Here is a 22,500-nt window from a genome sequence, read left to right on the forward strand (position 1 = left end):
TATATATATATATATATATATATATGTGTGTGTGTGTATATATGATTGAACGATTATAATAATACGTTTAGATGTTTACGATGTATACATAATAACGTTTCTTCTAATCGTTCTTGTATTTTTATTACCTCAACAATGTGTGTATAATATGTATATATATATATATATATATATATATATATATATATACACATACTAATACACCGGTGTATACAAACAAAATTATTAATCCTATTATTAATCTTAAAATGAAAATTGAAGATAATTTTGGAATACTGATTGGAATAGAGAAAAATTTCAAGGATAAATATATCTTGTTTTCCTTCATTCTTTCATCTTTATCGTTACAACAATGTAAGAGAATAGAATAGTTTCTGATTTAATTCATTTATAATCTTTTTAATAAGCACACAAACAAACACACACACACATATATATATATATATATATATATATATATATATGTATGTGTATGATTTGAAAATGATATAGATCAATTGCTCCTTTAAAAAAAAAAAAAAAAAAAAAAAGTTTAGAAATATTAAGATAAATATTTTTATCTTCTGTCGGTCTTGCCAACTCCTCTTTTACCAGAGAACAAATGTTTGGGCATTTTTGTGCCAATGAATCTGTCCGCTTCTCCCTTAAGACCCTTCTTCGCAATTTTCTTTTTCAAAGCCTTGTGCGCTATGTTCTTCAATTTTGTTTTCATCTAAAAAAGAAAAAAAAAGAATTGCATGAGTTAAATTCATTTCTATCGTGTTTTTTAAAAAAATCTTTCTCCATGTTTTTGTTTTTGTTTTTGTTTTTGTTTTTTTCTACTCACAGCATTATCCTTAATACCCATTTCATCTCGTGCAGGTCTTGATACACTGCGTGTTCTTGACTGTGATACTGATTCCAATCGCATTCTTTTATTTGCTACTTGTGAACGTGATCTAGATCTACTTCTCTTTTTCGTAAAGTTTGCCTTCATGGAAAGAAGATTAATTATATTAATTATTTTGTAAGGAATATTTTTGTATAGAAGTTGATATGCACTTACATTTTCTGTATTTTCCATATCAATGCCAAGATCTTCCATTTGCTCTTTCAATTTCGAGACAGATCTTTCTCGTATCTTAGCAGCAGCTGTTCTTGGCATAACCGGTTTTGTAGATGCCTTTTGTATACGTGCTTCATCCTTCATAATTATTTTCTTCTCGCGAATTTGTTTGGCTAATGCCACAATCTCACGCATAGTTTCTGTCAATTCTGGTAATTTATAATCGTACATACCAGATTCTTCTCTTATATGTTCTTCCCGTTCCAATTGATTTAATTTCTAAAATTTTACAATTGTATAATTTAATCATAAAATAAGATTAATATATTATAATTAAATAAATTAATAATTATAACGATGCCTAACCTCAAATATTTCTGGATCAATGTAATCAGCAATATTATGACCCTCCCAAATTTCTGGTATAATGTCATATTTCTGTTCTCCTTCTATATCATAATTCTTTTTCAAATCGAGTACATAATCATCGCCCATCTCCTCCTCTATATCCTTTTCCAATTTTCGTTTTTGTTCCATTTTATCGGCTATAGCTTGTTTCTTACGTAAAACAATTTCCGGAATGCATGGTGGACGAATTTTTCCATCTCTTGGTACTGGTTGAGCAACATGTAATCGATTTAATATACCTTCCACCTGTTGTAAATAATTATCAGTACATTAAATATATATATATATATATATATATATATATATATATATATATATATATATATATATATTAGTATAAAAAAAAAAAAAAAATAGGACTGCTTTGTTAGAATACCTTCTTTGTCTTGATCTTTTGATCGACTCTAAAAGCTAACAAACGTTCACACGTTTGTGTTTTCACATCCATAACACCAAAATCTGTTAAAGTACTCATTTCTAATACTGGCACATTTTCATCCGCTTCTAATGGCTTCAATATCTCACGTTTTTCAAAAGGAAGTTCTTCCAAACGTATCACATCAATCTTGTTTATTACAATTAACAGTGGTTTATTGGTAAACAAAGGTTTAATAGATTCAAATAATTTAACCTAAAGTGAAAAAAAAAAAAAAAAAAAAAAAAAAAAAAAGAAAGAAAAAAGAAAAAAAAGAAATTAGTTTTTCAAAAGTTAAAACATAATATTTCTTTAAGAAAAAGATTAAAAGTTATTCACTTGTTCTTCTAATGTATGTCCACATTGTTCGGATATGTCACAAAAATAAAGTACAGCTGCACGTAAATGAGCAAGAGCGGTAACCGCTTGCATTTCTATTACATTTCTCTGTTCTAATGGATGATCCAATATACCAGGTGTATCTATTACTTGCCAACGTAAATATTTGTAATCTGTATGTCCTACGTACAATGATTTCGTCGTAAATGCATACGGTTGAACGTCTACATCGGCACGTGTAATCTATATATTAAAGAATATTTTAAATTAGTTAAATAAAATATAACGAAAGATATTATTTTCATTTAAGAACAAACGAATTAACTTACTTTATTGATAAAACTACTTTTACCAACGTTCGGAAATCCACAGATAATAATTGTACGTGTATAAGGATCTATAGTTGGTAATCTAGCTAAATGTTGACGAACCTGTTCAAGATACGTCAAATTGGATGCTTGTCTTTTCATAATAGTGGCCATACGACCTAACGCCGCTTTCTTTAATTGTTTGCATCGATATAAAGAATCACCGTACTTCAATAAACGTACATAATCTTTAGCAACACTATTAACATAATATATATGTATATAATAAAAAATTGATATACAATAATTATAGATTTAACATAACCTTAATTATCTTTAACTTACTTATCTATCAAATGACGTGCAGTATTAATCTGTCCAAGGGCTAATTTATAATGATCCTTGTCGTACAAAATATTCATTAAATCGGCATAAAATGGATGGACATCGTCTAACTTTGGAAAATCTTGTATTATTTGTGATAACCTATCATGAAAATTTTGTTGTGTAAATTTAACTTTACGTGTATAAAATGCACGTATCCTTGTGATCTTATAATTCTTATGAATAACCGTAGGTGTTTTACGTTGTGTTTTTGATAATATTATATCAATAAAGTCCTAAAAAAGAGAAAAACAATAAAAATTTAAATATGTGAATACAATACATATAATAACTGTAATTATTAAAGTATAAAATAATATATATAAAATAACAAAACTTATTAAAAACTTTTTAAATAAATGTGATTCTAACCTTTGATGTTGGGACAACGGCTATCTTTTTGAAATTGTACAACATTTTGATATCACTTCACAGTTCTTTCGTATATACAAAAATTATAACGATAAACAAACCTATTTAGGTTAGTTTTTAATTAATATATATATATATATATATTTTTTATTTAACATATGTATTAAAAGCACGTGGAATACTACGGCGCCATTGTTTAAGAAAAGGACAGATGATTCTATTCTATTTCTTTAAGTCTCAAATAACTCGCAAGATAGCGCTTCACAATAATTTATTTTTTAAACATTTGGCTACACTGTGTTCATAACTGGTGCTATATTAATAAATTATAAATAACTAAACAACAAAATTGACAATAAAACTAATGTTTAACATAGTCGACGTAGAGAAATTAATAAAAAATTAATATATTATTGGCATTAATCTTAATAAAAATAGATCTAAGATCCTTCTAATATATATATATATATATATGCATCGTATGAAAATATTATGCATTATTATAAATTTTGAACATTTTATCGAAAATATAAGGAATTATAATAATTACGAAGTATCCTTATATTTGATAAATGAACGTCGAGATCTTAAAACAATTTTTATTTTCTATCTCTATATAATCTTCCTTTGTTTATTTCGTATAGACGACTCGTACACGCGGTGTTTATATTTATAAGCGATCCTCAATGTTGCCAGTTTTAACGCGTTAAATGTTAGTATCGCGTAGTCACTCGGTGAGTGCGGTATGCCTGTCATCGCGGGTGAATCAAATCGAAAGAATTTTTAAAAATGAAGAATCTTCTTTGTGCTACTATCCCTAACTCGAAGTCTCCTTATTATTGGAATATTATAAGGAAAATTAAAAAGTAAGTTTTAATTGTTGATAACTTTTTCGAAAAATGTTACAAATATCGTCGGTGCGTTTACATTTCTCGTCCGCCATTTTGTTGTTGTTCATCAAACACTTAAAATGCATTTAAATAAATCTATTTATATCAATCTTTATAAATATATATATATAATATATATATATATATCATTTATAAATTGGGTCTCCGAAAGCAGCAACCTCCACGCGGTGAGACCTGGACAATCGATATTACTTGCGTCATTATTATAATAATTGCGTATAATTGTAAAACTACGCAAGTACTGTCGAGCTAATGGCTGCGACATTAAATTATTTAATTATTAAGCGATTATTTAATTATTGAATTTTCTTTAATTATTTTCTCAAGGAAAATGATATTATTAGAATTATACTTAAATATATATACATATGTATATATATATATATTTTGTCTTATTGCTCGTCATATGGTTATAACATATAACAAAATATATATTTTTTTTTTTTTTAATGTAACAAGCCTCATATAAAAATAATATTTCAACAAATATATATATATATTTAGTATCATAGATCGACAAAGCACTAATCAAGAGGATTTTCATCGACCCGTTACAATTATATTTATATATTTAGAAGAGGTAGATATCGTGGAATGCAAGTTATTCTTAATTTCTTAACAGTCATATTCTCTACTTTTCTTTTTTTTTTTTCCCTTCTATTTTTCATAATAAATTAAAATATATTTAATAAATTAGTTGTCCTGTTAATTAAAATTTCTATAGCGTTTATGTTAAAGAATGATTTTAAAAGTAAAAAATTTTTCTAAAAATGTCTTTTGAGCAAGCCAGTTCGTTTATATCTATATATATTCAGTTGCTCAAATTATTGTCTGCGTAAATGTCATTATTATTATTTTAAGTATTTTTTTTTAAGATTTTAAGTCCATAAAGCTGTCGGCATTATTCCTTCAACTGTACTAGCTGCAGGTTTTAGATCTTCGTTGCATAAGAAATTCAATGGCATATCAACCAAATGACCCTGAAATAATTGTTATAATATTAGGTTATGTTAAATGCATATCAAAGATATTACGTTAAAGATAGAAAAGAGATAGAAAAAGAAAAAAGAAAAGAGAAAGAAAGATTGAAAAAAGAAAAAAAAGCTTACCTTAATATTATCTACCATTTCTTGAGCTAAAATTGTATCTGTAGAATTGAGAGAGGCTTCATCTTGATACTGTTTTAAAGTAGCAAAATTAACAACTTTGTTAGTTGGAATGCAATGGAATACTTCTTCGTATATTTCAGTATTATTTTTACTTCTCTTGCACCATATATCTTTATAGAAACTTTCTTTAATTATATCAGTTAGGTTAATATCTTCATTGTTTTTCAATAATCCTAAGTGTTCACGAAATAATTGCTTTCTGAATGATCCAGCAAATTTGCCACAAGGAAATGCTATATCGTTCATTCTTCCCTCGTCGAATTCTAAATCCTATGAAAGAGAAATAACATAATTTTTTTTTTCTTTTTTTTTTTCTTTTTTTTTTTCTTTTTTTAATCTGAATACACATTCATGATTTTGGACATATAAAAAAAAACTCACTTGAATAATAACAGCTATCTCACTATCTCTAGTAGCTATCATACTTCTATCATTTATATTAGCGGAACCACAAATTACTGTATTATCATCTACAATCATTAGCTTACTGTGAACATAGATGAGTTCAGTCACCAGAGTACCATTGAGCATAGAATGAGTTCTTAATCCATGGAATGTTATATATTCGCTAGGATCCGATATACCTGCTTCAATTAATCGATTTAATATAGAATTTCTACCTCTTGATATAGATGCATAATTCCAATGTGTTATGGCACGTAATGCAGTTCCAGTTGGACCACCAACTTCACCCTCGAATCCAGGTAATAAAGGCATCACGATGAATACTCTAAAAATGGCACCTTCTCTATGAGCTCGTAAAATTCTTTTTAATAAAGTCTCACCAATACGATTCTTCACATAATTTATTTCCATTGTTGCAAGTGTTATAAAAAATTGATTTTCTATGTATATATATCTTTCAGCCTTACTTATTGCTTGAATATATGCTTCTTGTATACTAGCTTCTCTTACATTTGAATCAAGAAATCCAGCTGACCATGAACTAACTGATCGTAATACTTGACATTTGACATTTTGTATATTATTTTGTGGAATGAACATTGTAGCATTATTTCTAAAATCTTTATAAGATTTTGGCAATAGAAATGGATAAGAAGGATTTAATTTTGCTTTTTCTATTTTAATAGCATTCCAACGTTGAATAAAATGTCTAGCAACGTCCCTAGCTGCTGATCCTTGTATTAAAACACCTACATCGTGCCAGGGCATTCTAGGAGTAGTACTTCTATCGACTAAATCTCTATAAGGTTTTTCCAAATCATTAAAATCCTTTACGATAAAATTTGTATAATCCTTTCCAAGCCAAAGTTTAGTTGTATCAGGAATTTCAAATATATCTGTTGTTAAAATTTCTTCACCACTTCCAAGTGGTCTTAGAACAGTTGCATTATCAATCTCATCGTGTTCGCTATCACTTCCTTCATGAGGATTATATACCATATTTATAAGTTCCTTACGTTTTATTTTTATATTATCCTTTACTTTTCCAACTGTTGTTATTGCCATGTCAAATAAATTTTTTCTTTGTGGCTCTGGAGTATTGCATTTCATAGTATCAAATTCTTGTGGAGTTGGCATTATAATTAATTCATTTGCATTCAATTGAGGTAAATATTCTTCTTTTAATTGCTTACTTACAATAGGTCTGTTTAAAGGTAAAAGATAAAAATTAATATTTTACATTTATTTGATTAATAATTTATAGGATTAATTTATTAATATGATACTTACAATACTGGTATAGTTTTTGTAGTTGCCATTGCTATTGTATTAGTTGCAATAGCTAATGGAAGTAATACGTGATTACGAATGTTACATCTTGTTACACGTTTACTACTCGTATTTACTGTTTTTCCTTTTGACGGAATATATATACTGGAATGTTGTACCGACCCTATATTCATAATATATATTTTATTATTTTATTTTTTCTTAACATTGAATGACCCTTTGAAACTTACCTAAATCAATTAATCTATGTTCATTGTTGTCCCATCTACCATAACATAGATCAATACCACCAAGAAATGCGATGCTTTGATCGACTACTACAATTTTTTCATGATGTGCCCAAAGAAATACACCAACTCTTGCATGATCTGGATGTCTCAAAACTTTAATATTTTCAGGACATTTTTCTACAAGTCGTTGTTTACTATAGAAACTATTTATACCCAATGCGACTTCCACCTCTTTGTATATCATTATGAATACTTTAATGCCTTTCATCTAGAAGAGAAAAACATTTTTTTTTTTCTTTTCTTTTTTTTGAAAATATATTTCTAAGCATAGATTAATTCCTATCAAAAAAAAAAAAAAAAAAAAAAAAAAAAAATGTAGCTGCATAGAAAGAGGATCTATTGCGTGTAATTTTTTTTTTTTTTTTTTCGATAATTAAATAGACTTCTTTTTTACTTACTGCTTTTCTTTGTAAAATCACATCTAATCTCCAATAATCTCCATTTATCGGTGGACGTTTCATATAAATTTCTGGAGAGAGCCACCAATCCGCAATAAAAATTTCCTCTTTGGCATTTTCTAATGCATCAGCTATAGCTGACATATAATTGCAACCATCCACAAACCAAGTTGCCGGTATGGAAGAGCGATACGGAGCAAAGGAATTATGTGGATTTGTTTGTATAAAATCTTTTCCTAATAATAATTAAATTTAAAAAATTTTGTTTAGATTTAATAAATTTATAAAATTATTAATAGATTAAATATATTAAATTTAATAATTAGATTTAAATATGTTTCTCTTAATATAATATTTATATAATAATTACCTTCTGTATTAATAACTTGTTGTATAAATTCCATCCATTCTTTAGCTTGTCTACGTGTCCAACATTTGAAAACAATATGTCTACTTAGATTTATTATTTGTAATCCATTTCTTAATCCCGTTGTATACATTCCAAAACTAATACCAAAAGCATTATCCATTAAAATAACGGATTTCAATTTGCCATCTTTAGGATCTATATATGCTATAAAGGTATCTTTAACAATTAGATGCCGAGAATGCCATTTGCCGCAGATCGAAGCACAAAAATGATTGCATCTGACACAAAACATGCCTTCGAGTAAACCACAGAAATTACATCTACTTCTAGCTCCTGAACCGGTACGTTTCAGTACTATACCCTCTTTACCTTTCATTCCTAAATCAGCGATAAATGATAGATAAGATAATCCCAAAAAGTTGATCTAAAAATTATAAATAAAATAATAATATTCAATGAATTCAAGATAAATATTATTATTACTTTTATATACCGTTTCTGGATGATGTTTATAAATATCCATTTTAATCAAATTACCAAGATAATCTTCAAGAACTTTCATTCTATCATTTAATTGTTCATAAGGTACTAAAACGTCTGGTTTATTTGGAAATCTATAATAATAAATATTTTCTATGAAAGATTTATTCATATATATATATATATATATATATATATATATATATATATATATATATATATATATATACATATACATATACTATAATGTGTACCTTGGTAAAGCACCTCTGTCTTTCATCTTTTCTCTTGAATATGCCAAACATTTTAAACTATTTCTTCTTTCTCTATGTCCTTTAGTTGGAAAAGGTATATTTAAACTAGTTCTATAGATTTTTAATTGATTATGCAAATTTTGTATATGCTTGTATCTCTTTTTAATTGTCCAAGAAAAGGAACCATGCGTAAATTCTATAGTATATAAATTTGGATTTAAAGGATGCGTAGTTACACTACGTTCATTATCTATTATTCTTACATGAACTTCCTCGCAGGGTATAAAAATATTTTGTTTGTATTTTTTCAATTTCGTAGGAATATTGTGTATGGCAGAAAATGGTATTATACCAGTACATTCTAAATGAAAAAAGAAAACAAAACAAAAACAAAAAAAAAAAAAAAAGAAACATACAAAAAGAAATATAATAAAATTTTGTCATTGTATTTGTTTAACATAACAAAAAAGAAACGTTACCTATTTCTTCGATATTATCTTCATTGTTTAAAATATTTATTGCATCTCCATTTTCATTAATTGTTAATTCCAAAGAATCAGGTACACCTAGAGCATCATCGTATTCAGAATCATGAGACATAGTACGTTCCATATTCAATTATTCGTTATAGATAATCTATTTACAATATTGTAAGTTTCTGAATACATTTAAAAAAAAAAAAAAAAAAAAAAAAAAAAAAAAAAAAAAAATTTCTACAAATTCGTTAAGGATACTCATAAGAATTTCTTCTTATCATTGATTAAATTATTAAAAAATTCATTGATTTTCAATATTTTGTAGTATCAGTTAATGTTCATAGATGATAAAATGATATCTAAGAACGAAGGGCTAAAAGTCTTTATTACAGTATTATAAAGTGAGATAAGAATTGTAAATTTTTCAATTAAAATGTCTCATAGTGATGTATTACTATAATAACAATAATAATAGCCTTGAAATTGAGGTCACTATGAACCAAACCTGACCCTATAGTTTCTACGATATATATGTATATATATATATATATATATATATATATATATATATATATCGCAATATTAACAATAGCACTCTTTATGTATTAAAGAAATAATATTATTTAAATAGGCAAAAAGGATACAATATTTTTCTTTTTTTTCACTAATATAGTAAAATATCGTTGAAATTGTAGATTTTAGGCGTGTAAAAATATGTTAAAACAATCCGACATATTAGATGTAAAACTGAAATTATTCACTCCGAGTGATTCTATTATCATAACATTTGACCATAGATTATCAACTCATCGTCGACGATCTCATTTCGATTACTAAAGTGCATACTGATACGCGTGTTTCTTTCATCGAAACTGTCATTCTAAAACGATTAATCGCGATCTTGACCGAATATAACCGAATATATCAGGTTATGTCGATAAAACAGGAAATTCTTTATAAAATTGATTTTATCATCGGATGAAAAACTTTTGTGAGGTTATTTATATACGAATCATTTTGTTTTTTGTTAGTTTTTTTTTGTTTTCTTTCTTTTTTTTTTGTTTTTTTTTTCTTTCTTGTTTTTTTAATACTTCTAACGATCATTTTTGTCCTATTTTTTTTTCTTTCTTTTTTTTTCTTTTTTTTTTTTTTTTTTTTTTTTTTTTTTTTTTATCGAAGATTCTCTCTTTTTTGTTTTTTATTTATTTCTTATATATGCATGTAAATATCGACGCATAAATCTTTTTTTTTTCTTCGTTGGTTTCACTTCTTCCGAATATCATTTCTTTTTTGTTTTTTGTTTTTTCTTTTTTTTTTTTTTTATTTCAAATTCGTTTGCCGGAAATGAGTAAATGATCAATCAACGACGTACGTCGTTACTTCCGGTTTTATCGTGGAAGAAGAAAAAAAGAGGAGGAGAAGGAAGAAGAAGAAGAAGAAAAACGTTTTCTCCATTGTCGCGTGCATTTGTTTGCTCTTATTAAATTGTGAGCAAGAAAAAGAATTCACGCGTGTAATGGCTTTCAATCAATCGGTATTAACTAAGGTGAAATTTATTGCGAAAGCTTGTATTTTGAAAGACATTTCTCGTCACGGTAGAATAGAAATTTCGCTCATGTGAAGTATGTCAATTTCTTTTTCTCTTCGATCGAGAATATAAATATGTTCGATATATATATACATATATAAAAAGAAAAGAAAAGAAAAGAAAATTAAAACTAAAATTAATTTATTTAACGTTTGTTAAACGAAAAGAATATTGTACTTTTTTTACGCGATTAATTAATGATCGAATCGTCGTCAATTCAAATAATTTTACTTTCGAAATATACATTTTTTTTCTTTCGTATAATTGGCCAAAGAAAAATTAATCCTTTTCAATTATTACAATTAAACGTTTTCGATGATTAATTGTTAATGATCATGAATCAATCTGAATTCACATAACCTTACTTTGGAAATTTTTGAAATAATTGGTTAAAAATCTGATATCTTTTTTTTCTTTTTTTTTTTTTTTTTTTTTTTACAATGCAACGAAACATTTTTCGACCAGTTTAATGATCGAATCATTTTGAATACGTATAACCTTTAAATATTTATTTTTTCATAATCGATTAGACAATACATATCGTACATCGTTAATTTCGCGATATTATAAGAAAAAAAAAAAAAATAAATAAAATGAATTGGATTGATATATTAAAAATAACTGTCGTGTTTGTTGATAAAAAATTTGAGAGAAAATAATTAATATTAGTTATTTGATATCCTAAAACAACTTTCGTTCAGCGTGCAAGGAATATGAAAGGAAAGCAATGTAATTGATGCGAAACATTTTTTTAAATTGTACATTTATATTTCTTATGGTTTCACACATCAGTAAAATCATACGTATAAATATACTAATATTTTCTTTTCTTTTTATATTTATTTACATCGAACAATTAACATAGAATTAATTACAGTATTATTATTAATCTAAATGTATAGGTTATAATAGTAACCAATTTTTTAATTAATGCATATCGTAATGGAAATTGAAATACTATTATATCGATTTATATTTTTAGATTATTTTATATAAAGTAAAAATTTAATTTCTCTCTCTCTCTCTTTCTCTCTTTCTCTCTTTCTCTCCATATATATATATATATATATGGATAAGTAACTATATTTAATAATTATAATTCTTATAAATTCAATTTTACGATACGTGAATTTGAATATCTATCATGAAAAAAAGAAAACAAAAAAAATTAAAAAAAATAATTATAATGATTTCTATACACAATAATTATGTTAAATTTATTCTATCGGAAATATTAATTTATTTTTTATTAATATTAACTCAATACTATTAACTTAAATTTATAGGTTATATTAATGTATACGAATTAACAATTTTATTAAAACTTGTTTCATTTATTGGTGTGTTCAAAACATTTTCTTTTTTTGTCTTTTTTTTTTCAAAAATAGTAACGTTAGTATTGATATTGTTATAAATTGATAAGTTCTTAGAAAGAAAAAACGTATGAATTAAAAGTAATCAGACTTATTTTTCAAATAAAAATATTTTCTCATGTATAATAATATCTGATAAACTTATAGGTTATATATATATATATATATATATATATATATATATATATATATATATATATATAAAAAAGAAAAAAAGAAAAAAGAAAAAGAAAATGAATAAATAAATCAATAATTAAATAAATAAATGGGATGTGTTAACATAATATTGTCCGTCCAATTTAGTTGCATTTTGACAACTGTCTGTTCTTCTATTTTTTTTTTTCTTATAACAATGAATTTTTATTCACGATTTGTTTATTAATTGTTTCGTCTAACTTATCATCGTTCTTTCAATAAATAAATAAATAAATAAATAAATAAAAAAAAAAAAAAAAAGAAAAAAGAATAAACAAATAAATAACAACATCGAATAGATTCTATCAAGAATATTCTCTTTTACAGGAACATATTGAAGGAAAGAAAGGGAAAAGGAAAAGGAATGTATGCGTAATCCTAAAGAGAGTAACGAAGAAAATTAGAATGAAGAAAAAAAAAAAAGAAAATGAGATCACGGAAAGATGAACGTACATATATTTATCCTTCGACGAGACAAAGACCTGGATAAAAGTTCTGGAGATCAAAGTCGATGGCATTGGAAGGTAGGGATAAAACGGTGACTGGTGTAGAAAGCAATGGTGGTGGTAACAGTAATAGTAACAGTAACAGTAACAGTAACAGTAATAATAGTAATAGTATTAGTAGTAGTAGTAGTAGTAGTAGTAGGTAGCAGTGGTAGTGGTAGTTATGGTGGGTGGTGGGTGGGTAACGATGACGATGGTAGTGACGATGGTGGTGGTAACGACGAAGGTAACGTTGGAGGTAATAGTGGAGGTGGTGCTGACGGCAATGGAGGTGGTCATGGTGGTGGTGGAGGTGATGGTGGTGGTGGAGGTGATGGTGGTGGTGGAGGTGATGGTGGTGGTGGAGGTGATGGTGGTGGTGGTGGTGGTGGATACTGGGCGAAAGGGAAAACGTCGGCACACATTGTCGACTTGTAGTGGTCTTTCCATCTACTTCTTTCTTTCTTTCTTTCTTTCTTTCTTTCTTTCCTTCCTTTTTCTTTTTCTTTTTTCCTCTCCTCTCCTTCTTACCTTTTTCTTCGTTTTCTTTTTTTCCCCCCCATTTTGCACTGAGGATTTTTGACACGGAGAGTCGTTCGATCGACTTCCACTTGTCTACGAGCATTCGGTAACGACGAACGTTCGAACGTACAGTTTCTACGAGCACGCGCGCGCGCACACACACGCACACACATACATACATATTTATATATATATATATACATATATATACATGTACATATATACGTAGTACAAGCAAGTACAGATTGGACACACGTACACATTGGGCACATACATGCACTTACGTACGTACGAGATAAAGTGAGAACGAAGATGACAATAATACACGTGTGCGTAAATAAGACATAATTCGGACGAACGTCGTTTATATTTTATTTCATTATACGCGTACGAATTTTTTCTTTATCCCGTGCGTCATTTCTTTCTTTCTTTTCTTTTCTTTTCTTTTTGTTTTTGTTTTTGTTTTTGTTTTCTTTTTGGTTTTTTTCTTTCGTTTCTTATTTTCTTTTTTCGAACGGAGAAACTTGGAAAAGTTTACAAGCGCGCGCGCGCCCCGCGCGTAATTTCAAAAATATCAATCTCTCCCGTCTATCAAAGTGAATGGATTTAATCATTAATTACTTATATCCTTCGAGTTTTATATTTAATGTCGATTATATATCATAATTAAACAAAAAAAAAGAAAATATATATATATATAAATAAATAAATACGCATACATATATTTATGATAAATAAAAAGTAAAGAATAAAAAAAAGAATATATAAAGGAAAGGGGGAAGAAAAAGAAAAGAAAAGAAAAGAAAAGAAAAGAAAAGAAAAAGGAAAGAGAAAGAAAGAAGGAATTAGTGAATACATTTGTTCGTATTATTGAAATGAAACATTGGATCGGACGGAAGTATTGAGAAGCTGCAAGGTGAGTTTATTTAGATTGTTCTCTATTATTTGAAGAAAAAAAGATCAGACTTAGATTTTTCCTATTTCCTTAATTCTATTAGGTCAGTTCAAAAGTTCGTGCGCATTAATAGCATTTATGTATGTAGCAAAATGCGCACGAACTTTTGGACTTATCTGATAATATAATCTAATTTTCTTCTCTTTCTTTCTTTTTCTTTCTTTTTCCTTTTTGATTTCTTTCTTCCATTTTACTCCTTTCTCTTTTCTTTCTTTTTTTTTTTTTTTTTTTTTATTACTTTTTTATTTTTTTTTTATTTATTTATTTATTTATTTATTTTTTTTTTATTATTTTCTTTTTATTTACATATTTCCGGTAGCAATTTTTGAACTCTACCGGAGTGAACGTAATCGTAGAGAGAATTATTAAGAGCGAACGGGTACGAAATTAACTGACCGTTCCTTGTCGGCAATCTCTGAGACCACTTTCACGAACCGCCAGATGTTCCCTTCGTGTTTGTGTCCGTGTTTGTGTTCGTATCTTTCTCTTTCTCTTTCTCTTTCACTCTTTATCTTTCTCCCCCCACCTCTTTCTCTCTCTCTCTTTCTTTTTCTCTCTTACGTAAATAAAACTCGAGTGGAATAATAAGGAAAATGATTGAAAATTTTTCTCTTCCGCTTCTTCATCTTTATCGAACACTTTTTTCCTTTTCTTTCTTTTTTTTTTTTTTTTCATCGTTTCCTTTTTTTTTTTTTTCTTTTTTTTTCATTCTTCGTTAATGCCGTCAGATATGAGGCACTAAAAGAATTTCAAATGATATACAATATTTATCGTTTATGTTGCATAAGCGTTTAAAGTATATCCATCTAATCGTTGGTTTTACTATGCTTTAGATTCAGGAATAGAAAACTTGTTTTATAGTTCGAGGAAAGATTAAATCACATTAGTTTTATATATACATATATACATATTGTATATAAAACTATTTATTGTATATAAAAATATATTGTATACATGTACAGACATTGTATATAGATTTTTGTCTATTAATTATGTACAATTATTTTTATATTTCATTATGTATAATTTCATTACGTATAATTATATATGATTTCTCATATACAAGATCGTACATAAATATTTATCAAATATATATTTGAAATATATTTTGTCAATAATATATATTTGAAAATGTTTATATATAATAATGCTCGATAAAAGTTTATCAAATTTATAATTTTAAATATCCTATGTGGACTTTTTTTTTTTTTTTTTTTTTTTTTTTTTTTTTTTTTTCTTTTTTTTTTCTTTTTTTTTTTTTTTTTTTTTTTAAATCAACGATCCATGTATACAAGATATATCGTAAATTCTCGATTAGTATTTACGAACTCGATTAATTTTCAATAATTTCTTTCATGTTCGAGTAATAATTAAATTAAACTTAGAAATTGTTTCGTTCGATCATACTTTCGTCGTTCTCAGTTAAACTGCTTATTTACTTGCTTACTTATTTACTTACGTAGTTCGATAGATCGGATTCGAGCAGTGTAGTGTTCGTTTCAACGATCGACCACCGATATGCTCCACGGACAACTCGAAAAGAATTTACTTTCGATTCGCCTGCGATCTCGCTCGAGCGTGATTTCATTTAAGTCAGTCGAACTATAGTTTTGCCATAGATTTTACTTGAGATCATGATTTTTCCCTTTTCAATTCTTTATTAGATTTTAATTCTAAGTTTTCTGTCTTTATTTTTTTTTTTTCCTTCTTTTTTCTTTCCCCAACCCGCCTAAACCACCCACCCCTCCCCCCCCCGCGCGTTATCATTCGTCTCCATTCGTCGAACGTCGAATTATTTTGCCTTTAATGTTTTATACGTTAATCGAAATATTATTTGTTGGAAATTGATCACGAGATCAGGATTTTCTGTGAGATCTTACGTCAGATCTTTTCTTTTTTTTTTTTTTTTTTTTTTTTTTATTTTTTTTTCATTTTTTTTTTTTTTTTTTTTTTTTTTTTTTTTTTTTTTTTTGTATAAATTGCATTATCTTTTACATATCTTATTTATTTGTAGAAGTTATACTAGTGATAAAGATTTTAGTGTCAGATCTTTTATAGATCCTTTTTCGCAGTTTCTTTTCTCTTTTTTTTTTTTGTTTTCTTTTTTTGAATCACCTTTGCCATGTTTTTTTTTTTTTTTTTTTTATAACTCTCTACGAAAGATAGAAATTGCAATTTTTTTTTATATCGCTCGAAGTTTACCCGTAGGCGTTACTCGCGATCAAGATCTTTTGTACAATTACATATGGATCATAATTTTCTTTCTTTCTTTTTTGTCTTTTTTTCCTTTTTTTATTTATTTATTTATTTATTTATTTATTTATTCATTAACTTTCAAAAATATATTTTTTTTTTTCGATTAAATTGTTAGAAAATAATATAAACTGCATTATCTCATATCGATCGATGTTTATTCGATTTAGATGTTAAATAGATCTTAAGATCTTTTCTTTTCTTTTCTTTTTTTTTTTTTTGTATACAATTTTTTTTTTAAATGCTTAATTTTCTTTCTTTTCTTTTTTCCTTATTTTCACATATTATCAATGTATAAATTTAATATGCGATTTATAATTTTTCAAATAATTTCATATAAAAAATTTTAATATATAATCTAATGTATAAATATTTATTTAAATATTAATCTTTTAAAATGGCAAATATTATCTTTTTATATTGTCGGAAAAAAATAAAGAAATTGAATTCTTTTCTGTTTTTTTATGATTAATCGAGATTTATTCGCAAGATGTTACATGAGACTCAATGGTGTTCTGTAAAATTTCGTATTTTTTCTATTTCTATTACTTTACTTTTTCTTCCTCCCCTTGTCATTTTCTCTCTACGTTTATTTATTTATTTTTTTTTTCCTTTTATATTTTTTTTTCTTCTTTTTTCAAAATTAGTACAAAATAGAGAAACTGCATTGTCTTATGTCCGATTTCTTTGTTCCTTGTAATAACATATCTTTACGATAGAAAGCGGGTCCGATATTATAAAGTCGTCGTTTCGCTCGTTCATTTAATACCTCTTTGCAAAGATCCAACATTCGTCCTTGATGTTTTGCTTCGGTGAATCCGCAATTGTCTTTTAATAGTTTAAGTTCGCACGTTTCTTATCAATACGATCTTATTTATTCGTCATAATCATCATCATCACTAGCATTACCACCACCATCATCATCATCATCATCATCATCATCATCATCATCTTCAGTGATTTTCATTTCATTTTTTTGTCCCTTTTTTTTTCACACGTTTTATCTCTAACGATATTAGAAAAAAGAAAGAAAAACAAAAATGAAAAATTTGACACGCCATTTCGTCAAATTAATCGAAAATATTTTCAAAGAGAAAGAAATTTCTATAATTTAATAACGATTATGATTTAATATTATTTAAATAATAAACATTGTTAAACATATTTTCTTTTTTTTCTTTTTTTTTTTAATTAATGTATAGGCATTGGAATGATCTAAAAAAAAAAAAAACAAAAGATTAATATATTATCAATGAAAATAATATAATAATTATATTGGACATGTATTTTGATAAATAAATATAAAATTGAAATATTAATTTATTGATAATAAAGTAAATATAATAAAAATGAATTATAAATGAAAAATATTTATCTCGGGAATAAATAAATATATTTAATGTTACGTATATCTATATTATAATTAAATAATCAAGTCAAATATTAAAAGGGACATTTTTTTTTCTTTTTTTTTTTTTTTCTTTTTGTATTATTTTACAATTATTATTATAATTATCCTATAAAATTGTCCAATAATAAATAAATCAACGAATAAAAAAATAAATAAATAAAATATATATATTTATTATATACAGCTTATGGTGTTCTCCTTTTAAAGGAAGAAATACGTCACACGCGTAGGCAGAATCTTGAATGAATTATCGAACATATACGATGGATCTCACTCTCTCTCTCTCTCTCTCTCTCTCTCTTTTTCTATCTCACTGTTTCTGTATATAGAACGCGATCGAACCTAACGGTGATTCGAGTACGGTCGTCGATCCACGCGTGGTTGTGTGATCTTGATCTTCCTTTTCTTAACTCCTCGCGTGATCCACGATTTGTATGCGATTCACAAAGAGAGAGAGAGAGAGAGAGAGAGAGAGAGAGAGAGAGAGAGAGAGAGAGAGAGAGAGAGAGAGAGATTGAGAAAGAAGAGAGTAACGAACTCGTCACGAATTCTATCGCATAAAATACGAGCTCTCCTTTTCCACGATGATCTTCTTTCAAGGTAAACTGAATAATATATATATATATATATAACGTTCTGTTATATCGATTAATGTTCCTTAGGAAAATTGTAACTAATTTATTTCTTTAAAAACCAATTAAAACCAAAATTATTTCTTTTTCTCTTATTTATTTTTTTTCTTTTTTTTATTTTTGTTTTGTTTTGTTTTGTTAATATTGGAGACATTAAATTGAATCATTCTTTTTTTCTTTTTCTTTCTTTTTTTTTTCTTTTTTTTTATAAATTTTGTTAACACTAATTGATTTGTTTCATTAGTTTTTTTTTTCTTTTTCTTTTTTTTTTTTATTATAATATTACAAAATCTCTCTCGCAATAAATAAATAAACAAATAAATAAATAAATAGATAAAAAATATAAATAAACGAACGAAATATGTGTTATTATATATGATATTATTTGTCGAATTTATTAAGTTTCTAATTAATTTTTTAAATAATAATATTCTTGAATAATTTATCAATATATATATATATATATATATATATATATATATATATCGTCGTCGAATCATTTTTATAATAAATAACTAAATAAATAAGTTGCCAATTTGTATTTTGCTATGATATTACGTATGATATTTCCGATAACGAACTTACATAAGATTGATTTCTTCCTGAATTGAAATATGCTCGTTAGTGACGTTCTATATATAAATATATATATACATATATATATATATATAATATATATATATATATAATATATATATATATATAATATATAGATCTCTTTCATTCTCTATCTCTTTCTTTCCTTAAATTTTCAATGAATTTTATATCTAATATTATCAAACGTTATAATCGAGCATAGACGAAGTTATCATAACGATCCTCATATCGATCTAATCTTCTCGTTTTACACGCGCACGCACACGCACACACACACACACCATACATACATACATACATACATACATACATACATACATACATACATATTAATAATTCTTTAATTCGACTTAATTTTTTTTTCTTTTTAAATCAATTTTATTCTTAGATTTTATAATACGAGTTATTATTAGATTTTATAATTCGAATTATTGTTAGAATTTATAATTCAATTTGGATTTTCTAATTCGCGATAGCTACGTAGCTTTTAGAATTTAATAATTTCCCGTGTGTCATAGAGAAGTTTTCTAGGTGGTTATTTTAGCGAGAGGCCGTGTTATAGGAGCAGTCTAAGAGTAAAAGTAAATTTCAACGAAGGAATGAACGAACGAACGAATGTACGAACGAACGAACGAACGAGTCAATGCCTGAGTTTCGTCTGTATGTATGTGCATACGTTAAGGAAATAGTAATATATATACCGTGTGTACTATTTAAAACATATTCTTCCTTTCTAATTTGATTCGTGATGATAAGTTCTGTTTGAAAATCGTTCGTTAGAATAGATATTGAATATTGAGAAATGCAGCCTTAAAATATAATTTTATAGAATATTATTGGGGTTGAAATTGATGACGGAAAAGTCGTATATGTGAAAAATTAAGTAAATAATTGAATAAGTGAGTAAGTAAATATATTGTTTTTTTGAATCGAATATTTCGAATTGAATTATTTTCTTGTTATAAGTTTTGTTGCTTGAAGATAGAAAAAAAAAAAAAATAAAAAATGAAGCAATTAAAATTAATTTAAATTAATAAATTAAATTGAAATATTATATATATATATTATAGATATAATTTTGATCGATTGTTTATATATAATCGAGAATTTTTATCGATAAAATATTATTTATAATCATATAATTATTGTTAGATAAAAAATCGAAAATCACACCATCTAATTCGTATATGCATGCATGCACGTTAAAAAAATTGTAAAAATCACTATAAAAATATTTTATTAAAGTATATATTTATTAAAGAAATTTTTAATTTATTTTGCTGATATTTTGTTTATATTTTATTTATATTTCGTTTATATTTTGTTTACAGAATGGAGCGGAGGTTATCGTGGTGCACGATAGCAATACTATTCGTGTTGCTATTCGTAACGAGCGAGGCTCTGCGTGGACATAATTCTCAGGTGATAATTAATAATAATTTATTTATTTATTTATTTATTTTTTTTTTTTTAATACTATCGTCAATTATAAAGATATTTTTTATGCTTCTTTAATAATGCTACTTACAATGCTGAGTCTTAATTAAATAAATTAATTGAAATTTATTTACGAAGTGTTAAAAAAAAATGCATCGTTATGCATCGTAAATATTTCGTAAATATGCATAATATATATTTATAACTTATATTTAATAAACAAGTAATCTTTGGATGTGAAGTGAAAATAAATTTTCTTATAAAAAAAAAAAAAAAAAAAAAAAAAAAGGAAAGTATACGTATATATAAAAAGAAAAATTTTTACAAATCAACGGAGAATACTTGAAAGAAATTTTTTTTTTTTGACAGAAAATATTTAATGTATTTCAAGTGTCATTGAGATTTAATTGAATATTTCGGATTCAATTGATTTGTAAATATTTTCAAAGAGTATAAGCCGTTTTTGAGAATGATGTGATCGTTTATAGGGGCTGGGCGGCGGGGGGGGGGGAGGGGAAGAAAAAGATAAAGAAAAATAAACTTTCCAAAGCTCTTCTAAAAACAACTTGAGTACTAGTTTGACGTAGATATTAGAGGAATATCATTTTTCCATTGAAGAACTCGTTTCGATAACCTTTATGGTTGAATAGATCAGGGAAAGCTTTTGCAATCGGATGAAATAAATATTAGAGATGAGTTATAAACGGACGTACAAACATAAATTGTTTTTACAAAATGCAAACGATTAAATAATATTACGCATGAAAAGAAAAAAAAAAAAGGAAAAAGAAAAATAAAGACGAAGAAAACACAAACTTCAAAACAATTAAAATAATAATAATAATAATAATAATAATATTAAGTATAAGAAAAAAATAATAATAACAATCAAATTGAATGCACGTGTGAGATTACGAAAAACAATGCGATTAAAATGCAAATTACAATTCTGCATGATTACCGACTGTGAATTATTAAAAATGAAATGGAATGGAAGATATAAAGAGAAGAAAGAAAAAAATAATAATAATAATTAAACCAAACGAATAAAAACATTTCAGAAAATAAATAAGAAGAAAAAAGAATTAAAATAACTGATTGAATATATACATATATATATATATATACTTATATGTAATGAGGAGTAAGTGGAATCAATTGAATGTAATTAATTAAACGAATGATATGGAAAAACGATCAATCAGGAATGAAAAACGTGACGATTGAAATATTTAAAAAAAAAAAAAAAAAAAAAAAAAAAAAAAAAGAAAAATAAACGGAGAGAAAAGGACAAAACGACATCAAAGAAAAAGAAAAGGAAAAAGAAAGAAAAGAAAAAAAAGAAAAAGAGAAAAAAAAAAGAAATAATAAAAATCAGTAGATATTCTCGTAATTATTGTATTGTGACGTAAGTAGTCACTTACACGTACTGGTCAGGCAAGAAGAGCCTTTTCTTATTCCTTTTATATTTATCTATCCTTGTCTTCGTGTTATAAAACAACACAAGGCACACGATACAACTTCCGTTTCTTGTGGACCAAGAACAATTTCCTTCCTTACATTCCCCGCTCTCTATCTCTGTCTGTCTGTCTGTCTGCTTGCCTGTCTGTCTCTCTCTCTCTTTCTCTCTCTCTCTCTCTTTCCCTCTATTTATCTCTCTTTCTATTTTTCTTTTTCAATCAGTCTGTCGCTAATTAAGTGCTCACGAGCGTCTTCAATTACGCGATTCCTTTCGAAT

At 26.3% G+C, this 22,500-nt stretch overlaps 3 protein-coding genes across 11 annotated transcripts in view; 1 reads left to right on the forward strand and 2 right to left on the reverse strand.

Annotated features, from left to right (window-relative positions):
* Positions 1-480: 480 nt before the first annotated feature.
* LOC124955043 (nucleolar GTP-binding protein 1) lies at positions 481-3,464 on the reverse strand. Its single transcript, XM_047508881.1, has 9 exons — positions 3,272-3,464; positions 2,861-3,135; positions 2,537-2,774; positions 2,208-2,450; positions 1,830-2,084; positions 1,412-1,699; positions 1,046-1,324; positions 827-970; positions 481-712 (listed from the first exon to the last, which is right to left on the reverse strand). The coding sequence occupies exons 1-9, from the start codon at positions 3,314-3,316 to the stop codon at positions 557-559; spliced, it is 1,923 nt and encodes a 640-aa protein (XP_047364837.1). The 5' UTR covers positions 3,317-3,464; the 3' UTR covers positions 481-556.
* Positions 3,465-3,614: 150 nt separating this feature from the next.
* LOC124955042 (phospholipase D2) lies at positions 3,615-10,312 on the reverse strand. Of its 6 annotated transcripts, none has more exons than XM_047508877.1 (11): positions 9,959-10,312; positions 9,318-9,474; positions 8,839-9,199; positions 8,598-8,718; positions 8,105-8,528; positions 7,735-7,970; positions 7,277-7,544; positions 7,047-7,209; positions 5,733-6,960; positions 5,292-5,621; positions 3,615-5,162 (listed from the first exon to the last, which is right to left on the reverse strand). In XM_047508877.1, the coding sequence occupies exons 2-11, from the start codon at positions 9,448-9,450 to the stop codon at positions 5,061-5,063; spliced, it is 3,366 nt and encodes a 1,121-aa protein (XP_047364833.1). In that variant the 5' UTR covers positions 9,451-9,474; positions 9,959-10,312; the 3' UTR covers positions 3,615-5,060. The 6 variants fall into 6 exon arrangements, with proteins under 6 accessions (XP_047364833.1, XP_047364832.1, XP_047364831.1 ...); XM_047508876.1 differs by having other exon boundaries at positions 9,318-9,496; XM_047508875.1 differs by lacking the exon at positions 9,959-10,312 and having other exon boundaries at positions 9,318-9,533.
* A 401-nt stretch (positions 10,313-10,713) lies between these two features.
* Positions 10,714-22,500, forward strand: part of LOC124955041 (mucin-22-like) — a 60,022-nt gene continuing 48,235 nt past the window's right edge. For 2 of the 4 annotated variants that reach the window (XM_047508870.1, XM_047508874.1), the window contains exons 1-2: positions 14,236-14,393; positions 20,657-20,747. In XM_047508870.1, the coding sequence (XP_047364826.1) occupies positions 20,658-20,747 (90 nt within the window). In that variant the 5' untranslated portion in view covers positions 14,236-14,393; position 20,657. Of the gene's footprint in view, positions 10,861-12,797; positions 12,995-14,235; positions 14,394-18,610; positions 18,697-20,656; positions 20,748-22,500 lie in introns of those variants that run through there. The other 2 variants (XM_047508871.1, XM_047508873.1) reach the window with 2 other exon arrangements.

This window comes from Vespa velutina, chromosome 17 (genome assembly GCF_912470025.1).
Source record: "Vespa velutina chromosome 17, iVesVel2.1, whole genome shotgun sequence".
Taxonomy (NCBI): domain Eukaryota; kingdom Metazoa; phylum Arthropoda; class Insecta; order Hymenoptera; family Vespidae; genus Vespa; species Vespa velutina.